The sequence below is a fragment of the Melanerpes formicivorus genome, unplaced genomic scaffold, assembly GCF_026170545.1.
Source record: "Melanerpes formicivorus ecotype bairdi unplaced genomic scaffold, bMelFor1.0.p_v2 SCAF_12, whole genome shotgun sequence".
NCBI classification, from domain to species: Eukaryota; Metazoa; Chordata; class Aves; order Piciformes; family Picidae; genus Melanerpes; species Melanerpes formicivorus.
Genome location: NW_027142364.1, coordinates 1,351,807 through 1,379,725, shown reverse-complemented (window position 1 = coordinate 1,379,725; position 27,919 = coordinate 1,351,807). Strand labels below are relative to the sequence as shown.

Genomic DNA, 27,919 nt, shown 5'->3' with positions numbered 1-27,919 from the left:
GGTGTCCAGAGAAGGGCCATGAGGATGAGCAGAGGGCTGGAGCTGCTCTACTATGGAGAGAGACTGAGAGAATTGGGGTTGTTCAGTCTGGAGAAGAGAAGGCTCCAAGGAAACCTTCTTGTGGCTTTCCAGTATCTGAAGGGGGCTCCAAGACAGCTGGGGAGGGACTTTTGAGGGTGTCAGGGAGGGATAGGAATGCTCCAAAACTAGACATGGGGAGATTGGATGTTAGGAAGAAGTTGTTCCCCTTGAGGGTGGTGAGAGCCTGGCACAGGTTGCCCAGGTGGAAGCCTCATCCCTGGAGGTGTTTGCAGCCAGGCTGGATGTGGCTGTGAGCAACCTGCTGTAGTGTGAGGTGTCCCTGCCCATGGCAGGGGAGTTGGAACTGACTCATCCTTGAGCTCCCTTCCAACCCTGACAGTTCTAGGATTCTATGACTGGAAAGTGGGGTGTATTCTGTGGTACTTAGCTGGGTAAAATAGAGGTATTTAAAGTGGGATAAAGACAGGATACCTTGTCTTTCTTTGTAGAAATGATTTCCACCCCCTGCCCAGAGCAGTGTCAGCATTTTAATCCCATTTGCTTGAATCCAAATATTGGAATACTTCAACTTCTTCATTCTGTATAAGAAAAGCCTAAAACAGAACTGTGCTCAGAGAGAGAAAAGACAAAAGCAACCCTTGCTTCAGCACACAGCTCCACCAAAGGTGGTCTTCTGTTCTCCTGCAGTATTTTGTCTTGCTAGCTGAATGCTGCCTTGTCAGGATTTTCATCTCAAACCATTTCCCCCCCCTCCCCTAGATTAAAAGGAAAGTCCTTATAGAGTAAGGCACTTGATGATGGGCTGTTGCCATCTTCTGTTTGTCCAGCTGCACTGCAGTGCCTGAGTATAAAAATGGACTGCTTGGGACCCGTGTCAGCTCCTGCCAGTCTGTTTGAAGCTGTTTGGTTTGTGCAGGAGCAGCTTTCTCCCTCAGCAAGCCTGATTTGTACAGTGCAAAATGATTGACCTTGCTCCCTGTCCCTGCTGCAAATGCATCCTGGGGCATGGGGTGGGAGGTGGGCTCCTTGCAGGGGGCAGCCACCAGAGGAAGAAGAATGTGTGGGGGTTTGCCTCTTCTCCCAGGCAACCAGGGACAGGAGAGGACACAGTCTCAAGCTGCTCCAGGGGAAGTTTAGGGGGGATGTGAGGAAGGAATCACAGACAGCGATTGGCCATTGCAATGTGCTGCCCAGGGAGGTGTGGTGAAGTCACTGTCCCTGGAAGTGTTTAAAAAAGCCTGGATGAGGCACTTGGTGCCATGGTTTAGTTGATCAGATGGTGCTGGGGGATAGGTGGGACTTGATGGTCTCCGAGGTCTTTCCCAACCTGGTTAATTCTGTGATTCTGTGAACTTCTCTTTCTGCTTTTGCCTTACCCTGGAGAGGTCCCCACAGCACATCCTGGGCTGGAGCAGCCTTGGACCCTGTTGTGACCCTCACTGCTCTGACCTGCTTGGCCAGGACCAGCTGGGAATGTTTGCACAAGTGGCTGTGACAGATGGTTTGGGTTTCTTCTGCCCATGTTGTAAACAAGTCTGGGGTGCTGTTGGCTGCTCGTGTGGTGTGAAGCCTGCCAGCATCTCACTGGAGCAGCCTGAGGTCCAGTATGAGCTCTGGTGGATACCCTCCAGGGCTTTGTTTCTTCTTGTAAGCAATGTTGTAGTTACTCAACACTTTCTGATGCAGCAGCTGCTGTGTTGGTCTTTTCTGATTCTCTTCTTCTTGCCTTGATTTTGGATGCTCTCCTCTAATTCCTCTGCACGGACCAGTCTGAAATCATCCCCTGAAGGTGCTGCCTGAGCTGCTGTCCTTCACCTGCTGATCACACACAAGTGTTGTTTCCATGAGCAGCCAAAGTTAGCAATCATTGGGAACAAGAAATCCCCAATGCTTTAAGTGTGGTTCCTGTGGAATCAGGCAGGCAAAGTGCTGAGCTGTCAGCTTGATGCTGACTGCTAGGTCTTGTCACGTGTGAGCCTGTCAGGGGACACTTTTGTTACGTCCTCCCTTAGAATGAGATTTGTGGGAATGAAAAGTGGCTTCAACAATCTATTTTTCCCCCTTCTTTATTTTATTTTTTTGAGAAGAGATCTCTTATGCTTGAGAAGCCCTTTGGTAGGTCTGATCTGTGGACACCGTGGTGCAATCGGCACCACACAGGCCCCAGAGGCAAAGCTGAGCTGCTCTTGGCTGGCAGCAGATTGCTGTGCCCGCAGCTGCCCTGCCCTGGCAGCCACCCTGCCCGTGGGCACACTGAACATCTTCCACCTTCTCCCCTCTCCTTCAGCTCCTGCAAGCCCCCTCAGTGACTGTCTGATGGACCCTGGGGATGTTGAGTCATCTTGTTAGATCCCACTCCAGGACCATCCGTCCTGACTGGAGCCTCCTGGAGGTTGCTTCCTGCGCTGAGGCATCCTTAGCTTCAGCTGGCCTTTAAGAACCTCCCCCCTCCCAACCAACACAACCCCTTCCAGCCCTCCTCTGCAGCCAGCCTGATCTCAGCTCTGGAGGTCAGAGCTGGGCCAGAAAAGTTGTTCCATGCCTGCACAGGTGGCTGAATGGAACCTGCCTGGTGGGGTACTCAAAGAGAGATTTTATTTACAGGCTGTACAGAGGTGCTGAGGGGCAGGCAGAGTCTCTGTGTGTGTGTATGTGAGGGGGGGAGTCAGACGTCAGTGTACTCATGGTAGATGCGGACCTCGGACCTGCGGACGCTCTGGAGCGAGCGGATGCTTTCGCTCCTGGTCCTCATGTTGGACTTCCTGAACAGCCTGCGTGAGAAGGACCTGCACATGAAGAAGTAAATGATTGGGTCCAGGCAGACGTTGCAGGCAGACAGGAAGAGGGTTGTCTCCTTGCAGTAGTAGAGGATCTTGTGCGCCGAGTCGTCCAGGATCCTGTCCAGGTGGCTGAAGGTGAAGGGTATCCTGCAGAGGTGGTAGGGCAGGAAGCAGGTGAAGAACACGGCCACCACCACCCGGATGCTTTGGTTGTGCTTTCGCTTCCTGCTGGAGGAGCTGATGAACTGCTTGCTGGACTTGTAGATGTACCTGGAGATGGCGATGTAGCAGCCGATCAGCACCAGCAGCACCACCACGAAGGTGCAGGTGTTGATGTAGATGACTGCCCTGTGCCACTGCACCCCCAGGGGCGACTTCAGCTTCAGGCAGTCGTCGACGTTCCTCCGGGTGGGGTAGCCGTTGGTGAGGATCAGGTTGGGCAGGGCCAGGAAGGCCATCACCACCCAGACGCAGGCTGACAAGACCTTGGTGAAGGTGATGCTGTACATCCTGGAGTCCCCGAAGGGCTTCACCACCTTCAGGTAGCGGTCGATGCTGATGAGCCCCAGGAAGACGATGGTGGTGTACATGTTGGCGTAGAACAGCACCGTGCTGTAGCGGCACAGGAAGGAGTTGAAGTGCCACGGCCCCAGCCGCGAGTCCTGGATGATCTTGAAGGGGAAGGTCAGCGTCATGAGGAGGTCTGCCACCACGATGTTCTTGAGGTAAAAGATGAAGCTGGTCTTGTTCCTGATGTGGAAGAAAATCCACACGGCCAGGCCGTTGAGCAGGATGCTGGCCAGGAAGATGATGAGGTAAAGCACGGGCAGCACGATGGTGGTGAACTCATCCTGCCTCGAGCTCGCCAGGGGGCCTGCTGTGGAGTTGGGTGAGGAGACGTTGTCCTGGCTCAGGTCTGCGGGGAGGAGGGAGAGCAGCAAGATCAAAACATCCATGTTTGCACTATCAAAGAGCCCTTTCCCTGCTGCCCAGAGTCATTCCAAGGGGGTGACAAAGCAGGCAGAGCTTGGACCTGCCGCCCACCCTTTAAGCTCTTAATCCTCTGCCCTGGGCAACTGCTTGCTTCTCTCCAAAGCACACCAAAAAAGATCAGTGCTGCAAGGTTTCATCCATCACAGAAGAGCAGCTGAGCCCTGCAAACACTGCCTTTCTCTGAGACACTGGCACAGGTTGCCCAGGGAGGTGTTTGCAGCCAGGCTGGATGTGGCTGTGAGCAACCTGCTGCAGTGTGAGGTGTCCCTGCCCATGGCAGGGGGGTTGGAACTGATTGATCCTTGAGGTCCCTTCCAACCCTGACAGTTCCATGAGTCTCTAAAGTGTTTGCAGTGTTTTACAAACGGAGCCATTTCAGAGCTGCCCTCTGCTCCTGTCTCTGGGCAGGGCTGGAGGCTTCTTGGAACAACCAGCCTGGAAAAAACTGAGCTTAGAACAGGGCCCCAGCCCTGGAGGTATTCAGAGTGGGGCTTGACAGGGCAGCCTGGTCTAGATGAGGATGCCCCTGCTGACTGCAGAGGGGGTTGGACTGGATGACCTTTGGAGGTCCCTTCCAACCCAGACCATTCTGTGACTCTGTTACTGTGGTGGGTTAGTTACCAGACCAATAGGATCATTTAGATCTTATGATTGCTTTTCTTTTGCATCCAAGAGTAATTTATTCACATTCTATCACTTTTCTACCCAATCTGTGGAGGAAAATTTTCCTAGGCACAGCCTAAAACTGCCACAATTGCCAAGGTCAGAGTGACCATGCCTATGGCTTGCCAGCCTCTGGGCACAATGCTGCAGGCTGAAGCATAGAGCTGCAGAGAGCGTGGGGGGCAGCAGCTCAGTGCAGCCCTTGTGGAACTGAACACAGTTGGGGATTGGGGTGTTGGAAGGGGAAGTAGGGGAAGATCTGGATGGGGCACTTGGTGCCATGGTTTAGTTGATCAGATGGTGTTGGGTGATAGGCTGGACTGGATAACCTCAAAGGTCTTTCCCAACCTGGTTGATGCTGTGAAGGACCTGTCAGCAAGGACTGAGTTGGGTACTGTGAAGCATGTGTGGGACTGATCCTTGCCACCCCATGGTGCCCTCCCTCTAGGCAGCACAGAGCAGTGCCTGCTGGGACCTGCTCCACACACATGGGGTTATGCTGGTTCTGGGGGGAGCTCTGGCTGCCAGGGCAGTGCTGGGGAGGGAGGAGCAGCAGGATCTGGCCAGCCTTGCAGCAGGGTGCAAGGAACACTCCTGCAATACCTGAAAGAGGTAGATAGCCTGGAAATTCTCTGCAGAGAGAGTCATGACTGGTTAGTGAAACAAGAGCAGGATCTGAGCTCCCTCAACCCCCTGCCACCCGAGTGGAGCTGGGCACTGCCACGTTGTGGGCCAGGGTCTGCAGTGCCCACTGCTGTGTCAGGGTGTGGGCAGCTGCAGCTGTGTGACAGCAGCTTGGGAAGGAGCCATCATCAATCAGAGTCACAGAGTGTCAGCTCTTGGCTGTCCTGACGCAACACAACTTGTGAGCAGAGATGATGTTTATCAAGAGAGAGGGCTCTGGAGAGCCTCTTCAGGCCTATTTAAACACTGCTGTAACACTTGGCTTGCTTAAATGTGCTTAAAAATAACAGTCTGGGGGGGGAGGTTAAGGTTTTGTGTGGAAATGTTTGTGCAGGAACTTCATATTTATAAATTCTCTCCATAAAACAATTTCTCATTGTTTATCCACTGAGCCTGGCTGCTGTGGTAAACCCAGGCTGGCACCCAGGGCAGCAGCACTCAGCACTGTGCCCTGCTGGCCAAGAGGGCCAATGGGGTCCTGGGGGGCATTAAGGGGAGTGTGTCCAGCAGATCCAGGGAGGTTCTCCTCCCCTTCTGCTCTGCCCTGGAATATTGCATCCAGTTCTGGGCTCCCCAGTTCAGGAGGGACAGGGATCTGCTGGAGACAGTCCAAAGGAAGGCCACAAGGATGATGAAGGAAGTGGCGCACTGCCTGGTGAGGAGAGGCTGAGAGTCCTGGGGCTGGTTAGTCTGGAGATGAGAAGACTGAGAGGGGATTTAATAGGTGTTTATAAATATCTGAGGGCTGAGGGTCAAGAGGCAGGCTCACTTGCACCCTGGAATAGGACAAGAGGCAATGGATGGAAACTACAGCACAGAGGTTCCACCTCAACATGAGGAGGAACTTCTTCACTGTGAGGCTCACAGAGCACTGGAGCAGACTGCCCAGAGAGGTTGTGGAGTCTCCTTCTCAGGAGCCTTTCCAGCCCTATCTGGATGTGTTCCTGTGCTGGATTCTATGGTCCTGCTCTGGCAGTGGGGGTTGGACTGGATGACCTCTGGAGGTCCCTTCCAACCCCTGACATCCTGTGAGCCTGTGGTCTTGTGCAGGCTAGCAGTGGGGCTTCTATGTCCTGAAGTGGATATGTTGCTTAGCTTGGCTCCTAGCTGCCTGCATATCCTCATACCTCCCTTCCAACCCCTAGCATCCTGTAAGCCTGTGGTCTCTTCTGAAAAGACCTACTGCTTTAAAACCTTGGTAGGGACTGGTGGCAATACAAGGAACACTTCTCAGTGTTCTCCCTGGCATTTCCCACCTTCTCTTACCTGGCAGCTTTCCATAAGACAAATTGTACCCCATGTTTTGTGTTGCTGAAGGTGCTCAGCTGAAATGCTCTTCAGGAGTCCCGCTGGCAGCCGCAGATCCAGGACATGGCATGGGCTGTGCCAGCTTGACCTTGTGGGAAGAGAAAAGGGAATGAAACCTAAAGTAAACTGCAGATCAAGTTTGGTAAAACTGTGAAAATGTCTTTGATTTCAAACTTCTAAACCTTAGAATCATAGAATAGAGTCCTAGAATTGTCAGGGTTGGAAGGGACCTCAAGGATCAGCCAGTTCCAACCCCCCCTGCCATGAGCAGGGACACCTCACACTACAGCAGGTTGCTCACAGCCACATCCAGCCTGGCTGCAAACACCTCCAGGGATGAGGCTTCCACCACCTCCCTAGGCAACCTCTTCCAGTGTCTCATCACCCTAGTGTACTTCACAGAACATTAGAGGTTGGAAGAGACCTCCAGAGATCATCAGGTCCACATTGGAAATTTCTTTTTAACATTTATAATCTGTCACTTCTTGAAGTAAAAAAGCTTAATATGAAGTATCTCTGTAGGTCCTGGTACACATTCATATACCACTGGCACAGGTTGCCCAGGGGTGTGGTGGAAGCCTCATCCCTGGAGGTTTTGCAAGGGCAGGCTGGATGTGGCTGTGAGCAAACTGCTGCAGTGTGAGGTGTCCCTGCCCATGGCAGCGGGGTTGGGACTAGATGATCCTTGAGGTCCCTTCCAACCCTAACAATTCTGTGATTCTGTGCTCTATCCAGCAAACTGGGGTGGAAATGGGAAGTCCTTGTTCCTTTCCCGTGGTTTTGAGTTAAGTGCTTCAGGCTCCAGCCTGCAGGGAGCAGTGAACCACTGCAGCATCTCCGTGGCACTCCTGGTGGTGCAGGGATGTTGTGACCTTGTTCATAACACTGATTCCTACATTCCAGGTGACTGCTTCAATCCTGCACTATGCAAACAGGAATTTTTTTTGCAGGCTTCATTTCTGATTCTGAGTTTTGAGAGTCAAATGAGCCAAATGGTTCAGATCTCAGCAACTGTGCTGGACCGGAGTGCCCTCACGTGGGAAGGGACAGAGGAGAAAGCAACTGCAGCCCTTTTGCAGAGCTGCGTCTCTTTGAGGTGGCCATCACTGTGTGGTGAGCCAGGCTGGATGGCACTAAATGGCAGTAAAGCAAATCCTCCCCTTTTAAAGACTCTAATTCTGATGTTTTAAGCTCTGTATTTTTGATTGGTTTGGCTTCTTGCCTGGCATTGTTTGCTCTGATATTAACTGGGGTCCAGAATGAGGTCATCAGGGTTGCTTTCTATCAGATATTTTGCCTTCTCTTGGTATGGACAGCAGTAACCATTCCCTTTGTTGCTGCTGTTTATAGTTTGCAGATAGCCTTTTTTTTTTTGCCCAGGGGGCACTGAGATCAAAAGAAGAGGTGATTTTCTGAGAAGATCCTTATCTGCCCTCTCAGGCAAATAAGGTGGTGGTTTCCCTGCTTTTCCAAGCTACTTTTAAGTCTGTGTGATTCCTGGTGCTGCTCTCAGGCTCTCCAGGCAGACCTCTCCCAGCTCCTCTGCCCAGGTTAGAGTCATAGAATTGTTAGGGTTGGAAGGGAACTGAAGGATCATCCAGTTCCAACCCCTCTGCCGTGGGCAGGGACACCTCACACTACGTCAGGGTGCTCAGAGCCACATCCAGCCCAACCTTAAAAACCTCCAGGGATGAGGCTTCCACCACCTCCCTGGGCCTCCCTGACCATGAGCAAGCCCTACCACATGCATCTTCCTGGCCACTGCAGGTGTGACCAAGCTTTAATTGCCCAGGGAATTCCAGGTCACCTGGAAGCCACCCTGGGAGCTTGCTAAGCCTCTGAGTGGACACATCTGTGTCTTCATATTTCTTGATGGTTTTAATGTTAAAACAGTCCAGTTCTGGAGCCTCTATTACAGGAAGGATCTGGAGGTGCTGGAAGGTGTCCAGAGAAAGGCCACGAGCAGAGGGCTGGAGCTGCTCTGCTATGAGGACAGACCGAGGGAGTTGGGGTTGTGCAGTCTGGAGAAGAGAAGGCTCCCAGGAGATCTAATTGTGGCCTTCCAGGATCTGAAGGGGGCTCCAAGAAAGCTGGGGAGGGACTTTTGAGGGTGTCAGGGAGGGATAGGACTGGGTGGGATGCAGAAAAACTAGAAGTGGGGAGATTCAGATTGGATGTGAGGAAGAAGTTCTTCCCCATGGCAGGGGGGTTGGAACTGGATGATCCTTGAGTTCCCTTCCAACCTTGACAGTTCTATGGTTCTATATTCCAAACTGATCCCAATGAAATAGCAAAGCAGCAAAGTCTTCACAGATGTAAACCTAGGCAGTGGTCTGTGCCCTGCCCTGCTGGCACAGCTGAGCTCAGCAGAGGCTTTGGAGTGGGGTGGAGGTGAGAGGCAACACCTACTGACTGCCCTAATTATGCACTGGAGACTTTCCCTTGAGCTGCTGTAGTTGGAAGCCTTAGAGCCTGGAACAAACAGGTTTGTGCAGAGCAGCAGAGGAGTTGAGGCCCAATGATCTCTGCTGCACAGAGCTGGTTGTGAGACAGCATTCTGGGCTACACAGAGATGATCCTTGCTTAGCCTCACCAGTCCAAAAGTGTTGCCCACGGTGTCCCACCCAAGTCTGTGAGGCTGAGGGGTGCTGTGACAGAGCACTTGGGGTAGTGTGGTTTCATTATTCACATCTAGGATGGGGCAGCAAGGCCCCTGTGAGTCCAAACTGGTGCATCTCTACTCTAGAAGCTGCTTTTATCTCTTCTGATCAAGACCACTGCATTGTAGAACTGCAGGCAAGTTAGCACTTGTGGAGAGCTCACCCTTCTCAATCTGTTCTCTTGGACTGGGAGGTGAAGTCTTCCCTCTCTTTTTAAGATATGCTAAGTATTTGAGGCTATTCTAGAATTGCTGACTGACTGCACTCTGAGAGGGCCTCTTTTTTACCTCTTTGGATATGGTGCTTCTGAGCTGGGCAAGGTTGGTTCTCCACTCCTTATCCAGTTCTCCAGGCACATCTTCTGACTGGTTTAGTCTTAACCAGCTGTTTGTCTCAAACATAAATATATTCTGCTTGGATGGTTTTGAATCATAGAATTGTCAGGGTTGGAAGGGACCTCAAGGCTCAGCCAGTTCCAACGCCCCTGCCATAGGCAGGGACACCTCACACTACAGCAGGTTGCTCACAGCCACATCCAGCCTGGCCTTCAAAACCTCCAGGGATGAGGCTTCCACCACCTCCCTGGGCAAGCTGTGCCAGTCTCTCACCACCCTCACGGGGAAGAGTTTCCAGTGCCCCAAGTGCCAAGGATTGCTGGAGAGCAGTCCTGAGGCTGATGTGCACACTTTGCTTTCTCCCCCTTTCCCTTGCTCTGCAGTGAGTGAGGATTTTCCTCTCTGTTTGCTGCAGAGCTTTCCCTTGATGTAGTTTTATTCTGCACCTCTGTGTCAGACTGCACCACTCCATGGCACAGGAAAGTGTCATAGAATCATAGAATTCCAATAGGGTTGGAAGGGACCTCAAGGATCAGCCAGTTCCAACCCCCCTGCCATGGGCAGGGACACCTCACACTGCAGCAGGTTGCTCACAGCCACATCCAGCCTGGCCTTCAAAACCTCCAGGCATGAGGCTTCCACCAGCTCCCTGGGCAACCTGTGCCAGTCTCTCACCACCCTCATAGGGAAAAACTTCTTCCTAATATCCAGTCTGAATCTCTCCACTTCTAGTTGTTTTTTTGGAGGATGCCTCAGAAGCTGTTCCTTCCTTCAGGTAGCTTTTTAAAACCAGAATATGTTTTACTTCTTGTAGTTGAGATGCACTTGGTTGGTTTGGGTTTTTCCACCCCCCTGTCCTTGCCCTGCAGGCTGCCAGCTGCATGAAGTGTAAGTGAAGTGCTCACTGTCTCCTAGTGTGAGGTAATCTGCTGCTGCTGATGTGGTTGGACTGGTTTCTGTGCATGACTGGTAGAAGCTCAGATGTGAAGTTAAATAGCAGGCTGGCTGGCAGACTTGGGTGGCAGATGGGTAGGGAATGACTGTATAGTTTTAATAATGACTAAGGCTTTACATTGCCTCACCTGAAGAACTTCTGCATCCCAAAAATGGAATTGTTCCTCTGCGTCTGATTTACAGCTTTTGAAAACTCAGAAAGTTCTCCCTGGGAACCAGACCAGATATTCTAGGTGACAAGGCTGCAGAGCTTTTTTAGGGGATGGCTTTCATTTGCTTTGTGGTTTTCTGGCCTGTCAGTCTGCATTTGTCACCAGGAGGTCTGGTAGGTGACAGCTGATGCAAATACAAAATGAGAGGCACTTCATGAAGCCTGCTCTTGCCCGGCTGCAGTTCTGCTCTGTTCTGCTGCCCATCACTGAGCTGTTGCAAAGACTTAGGGGCCAAAAGCATGGGTGCAGGCTGCAGGGTAAACGCCTGTGAGCCTGGAGCTGCTGCAAGCAGGCAAGTGGAGCTGTGTTCCTGCTCCCTCTGATTCTGTCCACTCCTGTGCAGCATCGCCTGAGCAAGCCGCGGTGCTCCCTTTGCGCCCGGCCGCCGCGGTGCTCCCTTTGCGCCCGGCCGCCGCGGTGCTCCCTTTGCCGCTGGCCACCGCGGTGCTCCCTTTGCGCCCGGCCACCGCGGTGCTCCCTTTGCGCCCGGCCGCCGCGGTGCTCCCTTTGTCCCCCGGCCGCCGCGGTGCTCCCTTTGTCCCCCGGCCGCCGCGGTGCTCCCTTTGCGCCCGGCCGCCGCGGTGCTCCCTTTGCCGCTGGCCACCGCGGTGCTCCCTTTGCGCCCGGCCACCGCGGTGCTCCCTTTGCGCCCGGCCGCCGCGGTGCTCCCTTTGCGCCCGGCCGCCGCGGTGCTCCCTTTGCCCCCGGCCGCCGCGGTGCTCCCTTTGCCCCCGGCCGCCGCGCTGCTCCCTTTGCCCCCGGCCGCCGCGGTGCTCCCTTTGCCCCCGGTCGCCGCGGTGCTCCCTTTGCGCCCGGCCGCCGCGCTGCTCCCTTTGCCCCTTGCTCCTTGTGCCTTTTTATCCTTCTAGGGCTTTTCCTTGCTCTCTAGCAGAGAGCCCATCCCATGGACTGGGACACTGCTCAGAGTCCTCCTTCCTCAGAGGCTTCTGTTTGACGCGGTCCATCTTCCTTTGCTGAAGGCCCATGTGCAGGAATTTCATGCACAGGAATAATCTGACATTCTGTTGGGATTCTGCCTGCAGCCAGTGACTTTGTGCCTCTTGCTCTCCTGAGCTTTGCACCCTTCCTTACTTTTGTGCATTTTTCTGGCTGCCACGTCCCTGTCCCTGGGCCAGCTGTGCCAAGAGGTGCCATGTGTAGCACCAGGGTTTGTGTGAGTCACTGCAGGACCACAGCCACCCCTGCTCTGCACCAAGCAGGGTGTCTTTTGTCTGCAGAGGGGTGGGGAGAGCTGAGGAGGTTCAGCCTGGCCCCAGAGAAGTCTCAGGAGCTCCTGCATGGTGAGAGGGAGCCTGGATCTTTCTCTACAATGGCACCCACTGAGCAGACAGGAGGCATTGGGCACACACTGAGACTCAGGAAGCTACATCTAAGCACAAGGGAAAGCTTTCTTTTTACTGTGCAGGTGGTCAAGCATGGGTGCAGGATACCCATGGAGGCTGTAGATCTCCATCCTGGGATGTAGATCTCCTACTTGGGCATGGCCCTGCAGCCTGGGGTGGGAAGCTCCGGCCCAGCTCCTAGCCCAGCCACGCTCTGCTGCAGTGGTGGAGTCCCTTAGTGCCTGCTCCTGTGTGCCTCCAGAGGCTGGCTGAGCTACATGGTGGTGCCCACCACCCTGTGAGCCTGGCTCAGCCAGCTGGCAACTGTTGGCTGCTACAAACTAGGAGCTGCTTTGGCATGAGTGGCTGGGGAGAGGGTGAAAATAGCCCTCCCTGGGCTCTGTGCCCTGCTCCCTAGGAGTGTGATGGTGCAGGGGTGTGCAGACAACATGTGCCAGCTCCCTGCAGCGCTGCCAAGAGTAACCAACTGAAGGCAGGGGGACAGGGAAATAAGAACTGGGCTGGAACTGTGCTTGGCTGCAACTCATGGCCCCCGTATGCTTAGTCTTATCCAGAAAGAGGAACCTCTGTCTCTTCTCTGAAAGAGCTGCTCATCTGCTTCAGTCCTGGTACAAAACGCCCTGCTTGGTTTGCAGGTTCCTCCTTGAACTTCCCCCTCAGTTCCAACCCAGCTTTCCTCTCATGCATCTCTGCACAGCAGTGTCCTGGCCCTGGGCAGGCTGCAAGGCAGCTCCCTTCCATCTGTCTTCAGCTGGTGGAGCAGCTGCTGTTGTCTCCAGGATCATCGAATTGTCAGGGTTGGAAGGGACCTCAAGGCTCAGCCAGTTCCAACCCCCCTGCCATGGGCAGGGACACCTCACACTACAGCAGGTTGCTCACAGCCACATCCAGCCTGGCCTTAAAAGCCTCCAGGCATGAGGCTTCCACCACCTCCCTGGGCAACTTGTGCCAGTCTCTCACCACCCTCATAGGGAAGAACTTCTTCCTAACATCCAATCTGAATCTCCCCACTTCTAATTTTGCTCTATTCCCCCCAATCCTATCACTCCCTGACACCCTCAAAAGTCCCTCCCCAGCTTTCTTGGAGCCCCCTTCAGATACCTGAAGGCCACAATTAGGTCTCCTGGGAGCCTTCTCTCCTCCAAACTGAACAGCCCCAACTCCTTCAGTCTGTCCTCATAGCAGAGCAGCTCCAGCCCTCTGCTCACTCTCGTGGCCCCAGCCTGTCCTTTTGTCTTTAGCAGAAGACAGGTGAGGGCAGTGGCCAGGGAGCACACCTCCCATGGAGGGCTCTGCTGCAGAGGGAGCAGCAGTGTCTCCATGTCCCTGCTGAGACACACTGCCAACAGGACTTCCTTCTGCATGGGCACTGTGCCTGAGAGGTGGTTGTGCACCACTCCTGCAGCCTGCAGAGCTTCCCACAAGCAGTCACTGAAGGTGGGCTCAGTCTTCCTGGGCAGGCACCTTTCCAGTGCCTGGCTGGGTGAACCTTGTGTCTGAGTGAGCAGGCAATTGTCCTCCCTGAAGCTTTCTGCTGCAGCCTCTACCCAGTGCTGTTGGTATTGCCCAAAATCTCACAGTATGCACCTGCAACTGCTCTTGGTTTGCAGCTTGAAGGAGAATCTGAGCTTGGGTGCAGCAGAGGGCTGCAGTAAGCATTCAACATCACTGCCTAATGGGCAGCATTCCCATTTGGGGGGAATGTGCCCCTGGGATGACAACATTTCCTCACTCAGAAGTGTTACTTGGACATAGCTCATTTTCTCAGCTACTTGTGGAGTATTTTGTCCCAGTGTAACCATTAATTATTAGTTTTCTTTCCTGATGTCAAATGAATGATTCTGACCCTTCCTTTTCCCCCTTGTGGGATGTGTTTAGTGTGGATCCAGGTCTGGTGTCTTCTGCTCTGCTCCGGGTGGGCTGACTGCAGCTGACTGCAGCTGGCTGCTGCTTCTGGAGGAGAGGCCAGGAGGTTTGCACAGCAGTGCAGTGCTGGAGCACATCTCCTTCAGGCTGCTGCTGCTTTGATGGGAAGAGCTGGGAGAGATCTGCTTCCAGAAGTGGTGTCCTGCTGGGCAGCAGGTTGGTGGCTGGTGGTGGTGGCAGAGGTGGAAGCACCAGGCTGTTGCTGGTGTTGCAATCTCTTGCTTACAAGAGGAGAGCACAATACAGTGCTTGGCAGAGTTGGGCTAATGAATGTTTTCTCAGTGTGGCAGCCTCTAATTAGGCAGGAGGAAAGGATTAGCTGCACTATTTCCTTTGCTTCTTTCTGGAAGATGCTGGCAGTTGCTTCTGGTTGCACAAAGCCTTCTGACGGTGGGAGCTGCACTGCCACCCTGCAGAGTGCTGGCTTGCAACCCCATGGTGATGGTATCCCATGCAAGGTGCAACTGTGCAGTGCTCACTGGGGTTAGGGTGGGAGGCAGCCCTGAAGTTCTGAGCAATGTGGTCCTGGCCTTTCCCCCACCACTGCCTGCTCACTGCTGCTTGGTTTGCCTTCTCCTGCAGCCTTTTCCATTCCTTCCTGACACTACCTTTTGTGGTTGCTCATCAGCTCCAGCTCCCTGCTCAGAACAGCATCAGCTGCAGCTGGCTGACAGGACCATGATTGGTCAGGGGGCGTCTGCAGGGATGGAGACTCCACCACCTCTCTAGGAAACCTGTTCTGGGGCTTGAACACCCTCACAGTGACTAAAGAACCAAAGCAACCCAAGTGCCAGCCCCACCAAAGCTCTGCTGTGTTCAGGTGAAGCCTCCTGTGTGTGTTTGCTCCTTCTGTCTCCTCTCCTGGCACTGGGTGCCACTGGCAGGAGCCTGGCTCCCTCTTCCTTGCACCCTCCCTGCAGATGTTTGTACACATTGATGAGATCCTTCTGAGCCACCTCTTTTCCAGGCTGAGTTAAAAATCTCTCACCCATCCAACACAGATGTTCCAGTACCCAAAGGTGACTACCTCTGGGCTTCACTGTGTCCATGTATCTCAGAGTGGGGAGCCCAGAGCTGGCCTCGGTGGGGCAGGTGAGGCTGTGCAGTGCTGACCTCCCTTGAGCTGCTGGTCATGTTTTGTCTGCTGCAGCCTGGAAGGCTGCTGGCTCATGTTCTGCTTGTCCTGGTGCAAGGGCTGCTCCTCCCTGGGGACAGGACCTTGCAGTCCTCCTTGCTGCTGGCCCATTTCTCTGCATGGCAGGACAGCCTCCTGGGGTATAAAGCACTCATCCCAGTCAGGTGTGGTTTGCAGACTTGGTCCTCTTTCCATCCCAGTGGATTTCACTTCTCTTGCTGCTCAGAAGACACAGCTTTAATCTCTCCCCAGGTCACATTTTTTAGCCTTCCCCTCCATGGGAGAGGCAAGAAGTAGGTTTACCTTTTACATCCATTTCTCCAGAATAACTTCAACTTTTCCCTCTTCCAGTCTCCTCCCAAGCTTCTCTCTCAGCCTTTCCATTCCTGTTCTGCTTCTCTTTTTATGGGCTCTGGTCTTGGCATAGCAGCCTGGAAATCTTTGTCACTGATTCCCCCCTCCAGGTCCACAGCCTGCTCCTGATACTGGGCTGTATCAGCTCACAACCAGAGCCATTTCCATCCCAAATCTGATAAACACAACAGTTTGGGCAAAAGGTGGTTCTTCAGGTTCAGCATGTGGTGCTTGGGTGGGCTCAGAGAAGCTGCCTTCTCTACAGGTGAGCAGCACAGGGACCTCCTGAGAGGTCTCATGAGAGGCCCTTGTGAGAAGCCTCTGCTCTGCAGCATGCCTGCAAAGCAAAGACTCCCTTGGGTGTCACAGGAGATTTGCTGGAGCTTTGTGCTGTGAAGATGAGCTTTCAGGTTTGGTTGTTGGCATTGTGCAATGAAAAACATGAAGTTAAAAAGCTCCTGGTGAGACTTTAAAAGCAGTCAAGATGTTGTCTGGGTCACAAAGAAATGAAAAAGGGGGGTTGGTTGCATTACACCTTCAAGTGGTGTAGCTCTGGCTGCTGTGCCTCTGCCACACCTTCTGCAGGGGATGCTGTGAGGAAAGAGCTCGTGGGGAAAAGTTGCTGCTGGTTGGGTTGGAAAAGTTCATCAAGTCCAACCATTGTATAACTCACAGAATTGTCAGGGCTGGAAGGGACCTCAAGGATCAGCCAGTCCCAAGCCCCCTGCCATGGGCAGGGACACCTCACACTGCAGCAGGTTGCTCACAGCCACATCCAGCCTGGCCTTAAACACCTCCAGGGATGAGGCTTCCACCACCTCCCTGGGCAACCTGTGCCAGGCTCTCACCACCCTCATGGGGAACAACTTCTTCCTAACATCCAATCTGAATCTACCCACTTCTAGTTTTGCTCCATCCCCCCAGTCCTATCACTCCCTGACACCCTCAAGAGTCCCTCCCCAGCTTTCTTGTAGCTGCCTGCAGATCCTGGAAGGCCACAAGAAGGCCTCCTTGGAGCCTTGTCTTCTCTAGACTGAACAACCCCAACTCTCTGTCTGTCCTTGTGGAAGAGGATCTTCAGCCCTCTGCTCACCCTCATGGCCCTTCTCTGGACACCTTCCAGCACTCAACCAAGCCTGATGCTAAACCATATCCCTGCTCACATGCAGACAGTGCTGTTCAAGTAATCCCAGGCCCCCTTTTTGGTGTCTTACTTTGCATTGAAACAATTTCTGTTGATTTTTTTTCCCTCTATGCAGTTCTAATCCCTCCTGTAAAAGGACCAAAGCTCCTCAGCTGCTGCTTGTCCCCTGGGTGCTCTGTGCTTCACACTCTAGTCCTGTGACACAACTGCTTGAGTTAGCTGCTTGCAGCACCACCACTCTTTAAAGAGGAAGAACACAGGGATTTTGGAGTAGGGCTGGGAGAAGTTCAACCTGGTGCAGCTGTGAGCAGCTGGGAGAGTTCCTGCTCTACTCTTTAGAGCTGCAGGTCCCAGGCAGGGTGTTGGGGTGCTGGCTGCAGAGAGCTGCTGCTCCTCCTCCAACCCAGCTGCTTTGCCAGCTCCTGCATGTTCCTTTAGAGAAGCTGCTGGTGCAGGGAAGGAGCTGAGGGACTGCTTCATATTGCTCAGCAGCAGCAGTGACTGTGATACATCACTGTTACCTTCCTGAGGACACCCAAGAAGTGGTTATTGGAGCACCTCCTGTGAGGTTCAGTGCTGGTTGGATGTGGAAACCTGTGTCTGATAAGTGAGAGGTGTGGCTGTTGGTTTGTTCAGGGTTTTTGAAAGCATGAGGGTAGTTTTCTGTGTTGGGAAGGGTTAAGGTGACTCAGATGCAGGAATTAATGTTGCTGACAGGCACTGATATAGGCTGGACAGGGAGAGCAGCCCTGAAGAAAAGGGCTTGAGGGTGCTGGTGGAGAAAGAAGCTCCACATGAGCCAGCAGTGAGCACTGGCAGCCCAGAAAGCTAACCAGAGCCTGGGCTGCAGCAAGAGAAGTGTGGCCAGCAGGGTGAGGGAGGTGATTCTCCCCCTCTGCTCTGCCCTGGAGTACTGTGTCCAGTTCTGGAGCCTCTGTTCCAGGAAGGATCTGGAGGTGCTGGAAGGTGTCCAGAGAAGGATGATCAGAGGGCTGGAGCTGCTCTGCTATGAGGACAGACTGAGAGAGTTGGGGTTATTCAGTCTGGAGAAGAGAAGGCTCCAAGGAGACCTAATTGTGGCCTTGCAGGGGGCTCCAAGGAAGCTGGGGAGGGACTTTTGAGGGTGTCAGGGAGTGATAGGACTGGGGGGGATGGAGCAAAACTAGAAATGGGTAGATTCAGATTGGATGTTAGGAAGAAGTTCTCTGTGAGGGTGATGAGAGCCTGGCACAGGTTGCCCAGGGAGGTGGTGGAAGCCTCATGCCTGAAGGTTTTGAAGGCCAGGCTGGATGTGGCTGTGAGCAGCCTGCTCTGGTGTGAGGTGTCCCTGGCCATGGCAGGGGGGTGGAACTGGCTGATCCTTGAGGTCCTTTCCAACCCTGACAATTCTGTGACTTCCTCTGTTTCTCCTGCTGCCTGCTCTCCAGCAGAGCCCTGGATGCTGGCAGCAGCATGGTTGGTCTGTAGCCCTTGGTTTGTGTCAGCTGTATTCAATTAGCTCCAAGCCTGGAGCTTGATGTCTGGCCTGGCTTTTCCTGGTGCTTACTTGGCCAAGAGGAGGCCTTGCTGATCCTGGCTTTGCAAAGGTGAGCAAGGGGCTTCCTCCTCCAGCTGTTCCTGGATGTGTCTCTTGTGGGGCTACGGCAGCAAATGAAGCAGGTGTCCTGGCTGAGGAGCATCAAGCCTCCAAAGGGCTCTGAGGTCCGCCACCAGATCAGACTTGCTGCCTCCCTCCCTGCGTCCTCCTGTTCTCCTTTTCCACTGCTGTGGTGGATGCATGCCAGTGCAGTGAGCTATGGGTGCTGGGAGAGCTGGTGGGTGCCTGTCAGTGTGCAGGGGGTCATGGGTGCTGGGTGAGCTGAGCTGGTGGGTGCCTGTCAGTGTGCAGGGGGCCATGGGTGCTGGGTGAGCTGGTGGGTGCGTGCCAGTGTGCTGGGAGAGCTGGTGGGTGCCTGTCAGTGTGCATGGGGTCATGGGTGCTGGGTGAGCTGAGCTTTGGGTTGCCTGTCAGCATGCAGTGGGCTGTGGGTGCTGGGTGAGCTGAGCTGGTGGGTGCCTGTCAGCATGCAGTGAGCTGTGGGTGCTGGGTGAGCTGAGCTGGTGGGTGCCTGTCAGCATGCAGTGAGCTGTGGGTGCTGGGTAAGCTGAGCTGGTGGGTGCCTGTCAGCACGCAGTGAGCTGTGGGTGCTGGGTGAGCTGAGCTGGTGGGTGCCTGTCAGCATGCAGTGAGCTGTGGGTGCTGGGTAAGCTGAGCTGGTGGGTGCCTGTCAGCATGCAGTGAGCTGTGGGTGCTGGGTGAGCTGAGCTGGTGGGTGCCTGTCAGCATGCAGTGAGCTGTGGGTGCTGGGTGAGCTGAGCTGGTGGGTGCCTGTCAGCACGCAGTGAGCTGTGGGTGCTGGGTGAGCTGAGCTGGTGGGTGCCTGTCAGCATGCAGTGAGCTGTGGGTGCTGGGTGAGCTGAGCTGGTGGGTGCCTGTCAGCACGCAGTGAGCTGTGGGTGCTGGGTGAGCTGAGCTGGTGGGTGCCTGTCAGCATGCAGTGGGCTGTGGGTGCTGGGTGAGCTGGGGGGTGCGTGCCAGCGCGGCGGGTACTGGGTGCTGGCTGCACTGGGCTCCCCGTGCTCGCCCTGCCCTGGGGCAGCCCCAGCAGCCGGGGAGGGAGCACAGGGTGAGGCAGCAGGGCTGAGCTGGGAAAGCTAAGCTCCGTGGGTGCCAGGAGGAGTGCCTGGTGGCTGGGGCTGCTCAGAATTTGCTGCCTTGTTCTCACCCCTTCCCAGTGCCAACCAGCTGCTTTCTGCTTCTGAGGGCCCTGCATACCTTGTGGCCTTGCTCCCCTTCTCTGCTCCCGTGCTCTCCTCTCTCTCCTGCCAGAGCTAACACACATCCCCCATTCCAGGGCTTGTCCCCAGGCCCTGCCAGCTCCCCTCCCCAGACAGTGGGAAGAAGGTCTAGCAGATGCCCCAGACCTGTCTGCCCACCCAAGAGTGAGTTTGAAAGTGGAGCAACGCTGGTAGTGGCTTTCATGTGATCCATGGCCTGTGCTGCCGGGGGTGAATCAGCCACATCAGCTGAATTCTGGCCTGAGTTTCCTGGTTTCCCCTTTTAAAAGAAGATTGCAGAATCTTCCTTAAACAGATGGAAAAAAGCAAGCCTGAGACTCTCCCAGGGTGTCCTGACCAAGCACTCGTGACGGGAGGGCAGATGTCTGCAGCCCCTACAGTGCTCAGCTGGCAAACTGTTCTTTAGCCTACGGAGCCTTCAGCTGCCCGGCCACAACCAAAAATGAGCCTTTCCACCTGAAATGCTCCTGAAAGGATGAAGCTTTGGGGAAGCACTTTCTGTATTTCCCAAACTCTGGGATTCCTCAGCCCTGCAGTTTGCCAGTTGCTCAGTCAGAGCTATGTGGTTTTTCCAGTGCACCTGACAAGTTTTAACACGATCCCAGCGCAGGGGTGAAGGGAGAGAAGCTTTATTCTCTGCCATCTAATTAAGAGAATTCAAGCCTTGCTTCCCTTTGCCCAACGAGGTGAAATGGATCAACAACCTTTGGGGGTTTTTTTTGAGACCAAAACTCAGATATCAGAGCTGCTCAATCTCACTTGATGGCAGTTCAGCTCCCTCAGGAAGGAAGCCACCGAACCCAGGGACCCTTCCTGCACTTTGTTTCATGGCTTAGAAGGAAGGATTAGTAGAAAACTATATTATTACTCCTTAATTTTTTTCCTTTGTGCCAGTGGAGGGGGTGGGTGGGTGTTAAAACTCTAGGGAGTAACATTTAAGGACTGAACAAAAGGTTAGTAAAGAAGCTGTGCTGTTTGGGGAGCTTCCCACGCTTCCAATTCCACTCCTATTTGATCTAGGGTCCCGGGTCTGCCTGTTCGGTGCCGGTATCTTAATTCCTGGCTTCACTCTGGGGGTGATTAAGGGCAAGAAGGTTTCACAGAGCAACTGATCCGACGCCTTGCAGCTGGCCCAAAGCTCACTTACCTGTCACCATTGTCCCCTTCCGCTTGTCTCTGGGCTGCATCTCGGAAGCTCCTCAGAGTCCTGCGGAACGCATCTGGGAGCTACAGCGGCCGGGCGAACGTTGCCGGTGCCCAGGTGGTTAAACCAACCATAGCTGGCAGTGAGCTCCCCTGCTTCCGATGCCCTTTTTTTGCGATAGCTGATCAGAGAGTCAAAATTCCCCTGGCCAGGAGCAACTGGAGCAACTGGCTTGCTCATTCCTGGGAATGACTCACATGCCAGGCTAGGTGAGCGGCGCGCTCCCGCCTGGCTTCCTGGCTGCCGAGCCAGCCGCTGGGGCCGGCGCTCGCAGGGGTGAATCACCTGGGAGGGAGGGAGGGAAGGAGGGTTGGTGCTGGGGGAAGGCAGCAGCCCTGCGTGCAGGGCACGGCTGCAGACAGGCTGAGGCCGCGTTCCCCAGCGACCCCCTGCCCTCCACCCCTGCAGACACAAGCGGCTGCCAGCTTAACCTGGCGCTGGAGAGTGCTTGTGCTGCAGGGATGCAAATGTCTGCTAATGGAGGTGGTTGTGGCCGTAGTTCATTTGACTGCGTGGAGGCATCTGTGATGCTGCACTTGGAGCAGGTCCTCTCTCCTAAGCCGAGGAGCAAAGGGAATGGATTGAAGCTTGAGGAGGGGAGATTGAGATTGGAGGTTAGGAAGAAATTCGTGAGGGTGGGGAGACACTGGCACAGGTTGCCCAGGGAGGCTGTGGATGCCCCCTCCCTGGAGGTGTTCAAGGCCAGGTTGGATGAGGCCTTGAGCAGCCTGGGCTGTTGAGAGGTGTCCCTGCCCATGGCAGGGGGGGTGCAACTGGATGGTGTTGAAGGTGCCTTCCAACCCAGACCATGCTATGAGTCTATGATCTCAGGATTTCAGCGGGGCTGGCTGCTCACTGCTCACTCGCTGCTGTCCTGCTGCTCTGCAGTCCTGCAGCAGTGGTCCTGGTGGTGGTGTGTGTATATGGGAGGGGGCCTTAAGAGCACTGAAATCATCATGGCAGTAGTTAGACCAGGACAAAGTTTTGTGTCATGTCAGTAGACTCTGTGTGTGGGGGTTGCTTTCCCATTTCTGCCACCTTAAAAAGAAAGGGAAAGTCTATTCCTCTCACCGAGTTTTCATGAGAAAGGGAAAAATAAGCTTAATGCTCAAGAGTGGTGGCTGTGGGGTGGCTTTCCCAGCCTGCTCTGTTTGTTCTGCCTGGACTTCTCCACACACAGTTTCTTCTTCTTCCTCAAGAGATCTGAGAGACTGAGTCCCCAGCCCACTTCTGAAGCCAGATGACCTTTGCTTAGGTGCCTGTGTGGAGCTGGAGCAGGACCCACCAGCTGCCTGCCCACACTGGTGAAGTTTCCTCTTTGGGCTGCTTTCCACATTTCTGCTACTGAGCAGACTGTAAAGTTCCCTCTTGCCCCAGGACCTCTCCCCTGAAGCAGGTACAGTCCCTGATGGCAGGAGACTTCTGACAGGGCTTACCTTTGAAGACCAGCATTTGCAAGGCAAAGCAGCTGATGCAAATGATGCTGGCAGGAACACATGTGGTCCTCCTCTTGCGTTTGCAGCTCTGCAGGCTGCCAAAGTGATCTGAGGAGCTGGATATCCTGACATGAAGTGATGGTCCCAGCTGCATGCACAGGCTGGAGCTCACACATGGCATCACCAAAGGATGGAGAAGGCTTTTTCTGCAGTTAGGGAGAGGAGACTTGCTGAGGTCCCTGCCTCTCAAAGACCTGTGGAGTTCAGGACAGTGTGCCAGCCACCATTCCACCTTCCTTCAGCTGTCCCTTGTGCTCTGGTGTTTAGCAGCTGCTTGTGTTTTGTTCCCTTCCCAGCTGCTTAGACTAGTGGTGTCTTCTGGTTTTCCTTCCAGTCTTTGGTTCACCTCCTCAATGGCCTTCAGTTAATTTTCATCCTAAAGTTACTTGTTGGTGATCCAGATCTGTGTTGTGAGTGGAGTCAGTATGAGGCAGGAGTGTGTGCCTGACTGATGGCCTTCCACAGGCATGCCTTGTGATGATCTTTCTCTATAGTTGCTTGGACTGAATACTCTCAAAGGTCTTTTCCAGCTCAAGTGATTCTGTTACTTTTGATTCCCTGGGATGTTGGGACAGCCCAAAATTCCAGGGTCAGAGGTCCTTAGGGGAGCAGGGGCTTCCCAGCCTGGACACTGAGCAAAGCATTTGTGCTGTGTTGCTCTGGCTTCCGGAGTTTCTGTGCTCAGACTCCCTGTCACCATGGCCAGGGGAGAGAATAGAATAGAATAGAATTAACCAGGTGGGAAAAGACCTTTGAGATCATCCAGTCCAACCATCTAATCAACTAAACCATGGCACCAAGTGCCTCATCCAGGCTCTTCCTAAACACTTCCAGGGATGGTGACTCCACCACCTTCCTGGGCAGCACATTCCAGAGGCAAATCTCTCTGTCTGTGATGAATTTCTTCCTAACATCTAGCCTAAACCTCCCCTGGCACAGCTTGAGACTGTGTCCTCTTGTTCTGCTGCTGGGTGCCTGGGAGAAGAGACCAACCCCCTCCTGGCTACAACCTCCCTTCAGGGAGTTGTAGAGAGCAAGAAGGTCTCCCCTGAGCCTCCTCTTCTCCAGGCTAAGCAACCCCAGCTCCCTCAGCCTGTCCTCATAGGATGATAAGCTCCTGTCTCTGTTCTGAGGAACCCCTGGAACCAGTCACTTGGGACCCAGAAAAGTCTGAGAGCAGATTTGCAGGTAGATCATGAACAGCAGCTTTGATCCTAAATCCAGAAGTTAAGTTCCACAGTGGTGCTTTGCACAGGACCACACTCCTGAGCTGGCTGCTGGGCTGCATGCCTGGGGGAAAGGGCACGGTTCCAACCCCAGGATGGGGCTGGCAGTCATGTCCCCTCCTCTGGCCCTCAGTCCTGCTTCAGTCAGCCACTGCAGCTTGATATCTGGGCTTCTCCTCATGCTCTTTTAGACTGGAGGCTAAGGAACAGAGCTGCAGGAGGTGTTGTGGGGAGGAGGGGGAGGGATTGGAAGTGAAAACATGAATCCTCAAAACCCCATTTAATTTCCTACAGAGACCCAAGTGTTAGCTGGCATTCTGAGAGTGGAGTGCACACACCAACATTTGAGTGCTGCCAGTGGCCAGATAATAAATAAACTCACCCCTCACCAAAATATTCTGTGTGAGGCTGGGGGGGGGGGGTGGGGTTGGTTTGCTTTCTGAACATGGTGCAGTGGCACAGGGACCCTTCCTTCAGAATCTGGCATCCTGGCCTGCATCAGGAACAGTGTGGCCAGCAGGAGCGGGGAAGTCATTGTGCCCTGTGCTCAGCACTGGTTAGGCCACACCTTGAGTCCTGTGTCCAGTTCTGAGCCTCTCAGTTTAGGAAAGATGTTGAGATGCTGGAAGGTGTCCAGAGAAGGGCAACAAAGCTGGGGAGGGGTCTGGAGCACAGCCCTGTGAGGAGAGGCTGAGGGAGCTGGGGTTGCTTAGCCTGGAGAAGAGGAGGCTCAGGGGAGACCTTCTTGCTCTCTCCAACTCCCTGAAGGGAGGTTGTAGCCAGGTAGAGGTTGGTCTCTTCTCCCAGGCACCCAGCAGCAGAACAAGAGGACACAGTCTCAAGCTGTGCCAGGGGAGGTTTAAGCTGGATGTTAGGAAGAAATCTTCCCAGAAAGATTGGCCATTGGAATATGCTGCCCAGGGAGGTGGTGGAGTCACCATCCCTGGAGGTGTTTAGGACGAGCCTGGATGAGACACTTGGAGCCATGGTTTAGTTGATCAGATGGTGTTGGGTGAGAGGTTGGCCTGGATGATCTCAAAGGTCTTTTCCACAATTCTGTATTCTGTATCTCTGCATTTTGGTCTATCAGTAAACCCTAATGGGCTGGGAACTGCTCTCATGGCATCCCCTAAGCAGGGTTTTGACTCAGAGGTGCTGTTTGGCTGCTCCTGGGCCGCAGCAAGTCGGGACAAGCCGGCACATGAAAAGGAAATGCCGGGGAGCTTGTCGTTAAAGCAGCACGAAAGCGGCTCGGGGGCTCTGATGTGAAGCAAAGCTGAAAGCCAAGCTAGGGCATTGCTATTGTTCTCATTATTTAAAGGCTGGATGTCCCTTTTTTTTTGTGTGTGTATGTGTGTGTTCTGCTGATTAGAGTGCAATGTTGGGGTTTCATCAGAGCCTGGCCAACGTTATTACAACAATTATTTGGTTGCTTCACCCCAAAACTCCATTACCGCGGCGTTTGGCAACGCAGGGTTGCCTCCTGGGGAATGCAGGAGCCTGGCTTCTGTTTTGTTTAAAAGAGAGCAAAAGGGGTTGCAGCATCAGAGCTTGCAGCCCTGGGAGCATTCTTTCAGGAGTGCAGAATGGAGGTGCCCATGGTAGTGGCTTAGGAAGAGTTTGACTCTTCCCCTTCCCTTGGTTACTTTACTTTGGGCACCGATTTTAGTGGCTGGCGCTGAAAGGGGAAGAGGGAGGAAAGGAGATAACTCAGCTTTGTCCAAGCCAGCTCTGAGCTTTCTCCCCTCTCTCCTCAAGGTCTTTGCACTGTGGTGACAGCTAACCTGAAGTTCCACATCTTGGCTGTCTGATCCTGTCCATGGACTTGGGTCTCTCTTGCCGCTGCCTTCAGTTTTCACCTGCAGCCTGCTGGCTCTGTACATTTGTTTGTCCTTCCGTGGGTAATGCCTGGCTTGCTCCACCTGGCTTCCCAGCTCCTGCTCATTATGCAAATGGATGTTTTGCATTTCTAATTGATTTGCAGTCCTGTTGTATATTAGGAGAGCTTTCTCAGTGGTAGGAGCTTTGATGGAGGGAGGTGGATGGCTGTGCTGGAGAGCTGGGGCACCTCTGAGGGGCAGGACTGGTCTTCAGGCAGTCAGGAGTGAAGTTGCTGTCCCCCAGAGGAGAGGCAGAAGGACAACCTGGAAGGGTGGGTGGTTGTGCATTGGAGAGAGCTATCCTGGGTTTCATTTTCCTGAAGGAATACAAATATAATACAAAAATACAAACTAATCCATGGCAGCCTTTGTGTGCCCAAAGAGGATTGATTTCCTACAAACCCTGTAGTTCCCCTTTGGGAAGCCAAACAACCTGTAGGAATGTTTAGAATCCATGTCAAGAGCTTTCCTGTGAATCCTAGACCATGGGAGCCTGGAACAAGGTTAAGTTGTCTGAACAAGTCCAAGGCCTGGTGCCAGTTTCCCAGTTTCTAGGTTGCCTGTTGCTTCTGTTCCCAAGTCTGGGTGAGCAGAGCCAAGGAATGTTTGGATGTGGAGAGGAAAAGCCCTGCTGCTGCCTCGTGGTGAGGAGGGGCTGGAGCAGGCACACATCAGGTGGAAATGTTACCTGTAGCTGCTCTGTCTTGTCCAGCTGCTGACTGCAGGAGAAGCAAAGGTGTCTCTCAGCAGCTCCTGAGTGTCAGCACCAGCCCTGCCAAGGGGAGGCTGGGAGAAATCTGGGACAAGGGGGAGTGTTGGGCTGAATATTTTGGTAAACTGAGCAGAATTCTATCAGTCCCTCGACTGCACCACAGCAATCTGGAGAGCCCAGGAGCGCACTGTTCTGTGGCATCTCAGCTGATGGCTTCCTCATCTCTGCTTTCCAAACTTGTCTCCATTTTGGTCAGGTGCAAACCATAAAATATTGCTCTGGCTGTTCTGGTTCTTTAATTTTTGAGCCTTCAAAAGCAGTGCCCTAAACCTTGAGGCATTTTAACTCTTAGGATTCTTGCACCCATCTGGAGGCAGGGACCTGAAAACCTGCAGAAAGAAATGCCAAAACCCAGCTGGTAGAATGTAGGAGAGTTCTTTGCTGTTAAGTGGATCAAGCTGGATGTCTCATCTTTGCCGTCACCTTGTGTGCCTCTGCTGCAGGGTTTGGTAGCTTTGGCTCTCTTTTTACCTACCCACAGAGCAGCAGCTGAAAAACAGATGATTAAGCCTCCTCTGAAACCTTTGGCACACCCCTTATTTGAGGAGCAACTCAGCCCATTTTGTGGTTACACCCACCCCTAGGTGCAGGCTGGCAGGACCTGGCTGTGTGCTGCCCGTGTGTGTCTGTGCACGGCGTGACCTGAGCCTCTTACAGCAGGAGGGAGGAGAAAATACAAACACCTTCCACAGAGGAGCAAGCTGTCTGTTCTCCAGCATTCCCACACTTCTCCACAGCCACACTGCCTGTTTTATGTTAGTATTTCTCTGAAATAGGCACAAAAAGTGGGCCAGAGTTCCTCTCTCAGAGCTGGCTGTAAATGAGTCCTGGGGAGGTCACAGAATCGTAGAATCTTCTGACTGGTTTGGTCCTAACCAGCTGCCTCAAACATGAATAGATTCTGCTTGGATGGTTTTGAATCACAGAATTGTCAGGGTTGGAAGGGAGCTCAAGGATCAGCCAGTTCCAAGCCCCCTGCCGTGGGCAGGGACACCTCCCACTCCAGCAGGTTGCTCACAGCCACATCCAGCCTGGCTGCAAACACCTCCAGGGATGAGGCTTCCACCTGGGCACCTCCCTGGGCAACCTGTGCCAGGCTCTCACTACCTTCATGGCGAAGAACTTCTTCCTAACATCCAGTCAGCTCTAGACAGCACTAGTTGTGGTCAGTGTGTGACCAGGAGTTCTGCTGAGAGCCACCCTCACAGGGGTTACTTGACTGCAGAACTGTCTGCACTGATACACTCAGCTGAACCTCCATCCCTCTGCCAGCCTGTTGATTCCAACATCTGAACCTGAGCTTGGCTTTGCTTTCCAGAGTGGAATTTCTGGGTTCTTGTGGTGTCAGTGGCACAGCAAGCTGGGCACAGCCACCTTCTGCCCCTGGCAGAGGCTACTGCTGCTTGGTGTGCCTGGTATAGTTTCTTACCCGTTGGCCATGTACAGTTGTGGTAATTTCAGGTTCAATCCATCACAACAGTGCAGGATTCTGCTGCATGTCTCTGTGAGCTGAACTGCTCGTGTGAATTGAACCAAGTCATCTGCTTTGTGTTCTCCTGCCAGCTGCTGGGACAGGGCTCTGGCTCCTTGCTTGCCATCCCTGCATGGCAGACATGGATTGCTCTTTGAGGCTCTCAAGCTGCAGAGGTATCCAGAGTCAGTTGGATTGTAGCCAGGTGGGAGTTGAGCTCTTCTCCCAGGCAAGCAGCACCAGAACAAGAGGACACAGTCTCAAGCTGCACCAGGGGAGGTTTAGGCTGGAGGTGAGGAGAAAGTTCTTCCCAGAAAGAGAGATTGGCCATTGGAATGTGCTGCCCAGGGAGATGGTGGAGTCACCATCCCTGGAGGTGTTCAAGACAGGTTTGGATGTGGCACTTGGAGCTATGGTTTATTTGTCAGGAGGTGTTAGGTAATAGATTGGACTTGATCTCTGAGGTCTTTTCTAACCT

At 53.7% G+C, this 27,919-nt stretch overlaps 2 protein-coding genes across 2 annotated transcripts in view; one reads left to right on the top strand and one right to left on the bottom strand.

The window, feature by feature from the left end:
* The window catches only part of MED12L (mediator complex subunit 12L), a 146,472-nt gene that overhangs the window by 70,709 nt on the left and 47,844 nt on the right, over positions 1–27,919 (top strand). The window lies entirely within an intron of this gene.
* LOC137444345 (G-protein coupled receptor 87-like) lies at positions 550–20,851 on the bottom strand. Its single transcript, XM_068144909.1, has 3 exons — positions 20,540–20,851; positions 6,429–6,558; positions 550–3,738 (listed from the first exon to the last, which is right to left on the bottom strand). The coding sequence occupies exons 2-3, from the start codon at positions 6,460–6,462 to the stop codon at positions 2,708–2,710; spliced, it is 1,065 nt and encodes a 354-aa protein (XP_068001010.1). The 5' UTR covers positions 6,463–6,558; positions 20,540–20,851; the 3' UTR covers positions 550–2,707.

Coding starts and splice junctions, on each gene's coding strand:
- LOC137444345 (XM_068144909.1), bottom strand. CDS start 6,462: ATGGGGTACAATTTGTCTTATGGAAAGCTGCCAG. Junction 3,739..6,428: donor GTCTTATGGAAAGCTGCCAG/GTAAGAGAAGGT, acceptor TCCTCCCCGCAG/ACCTGAGCCAGGACAACGTC.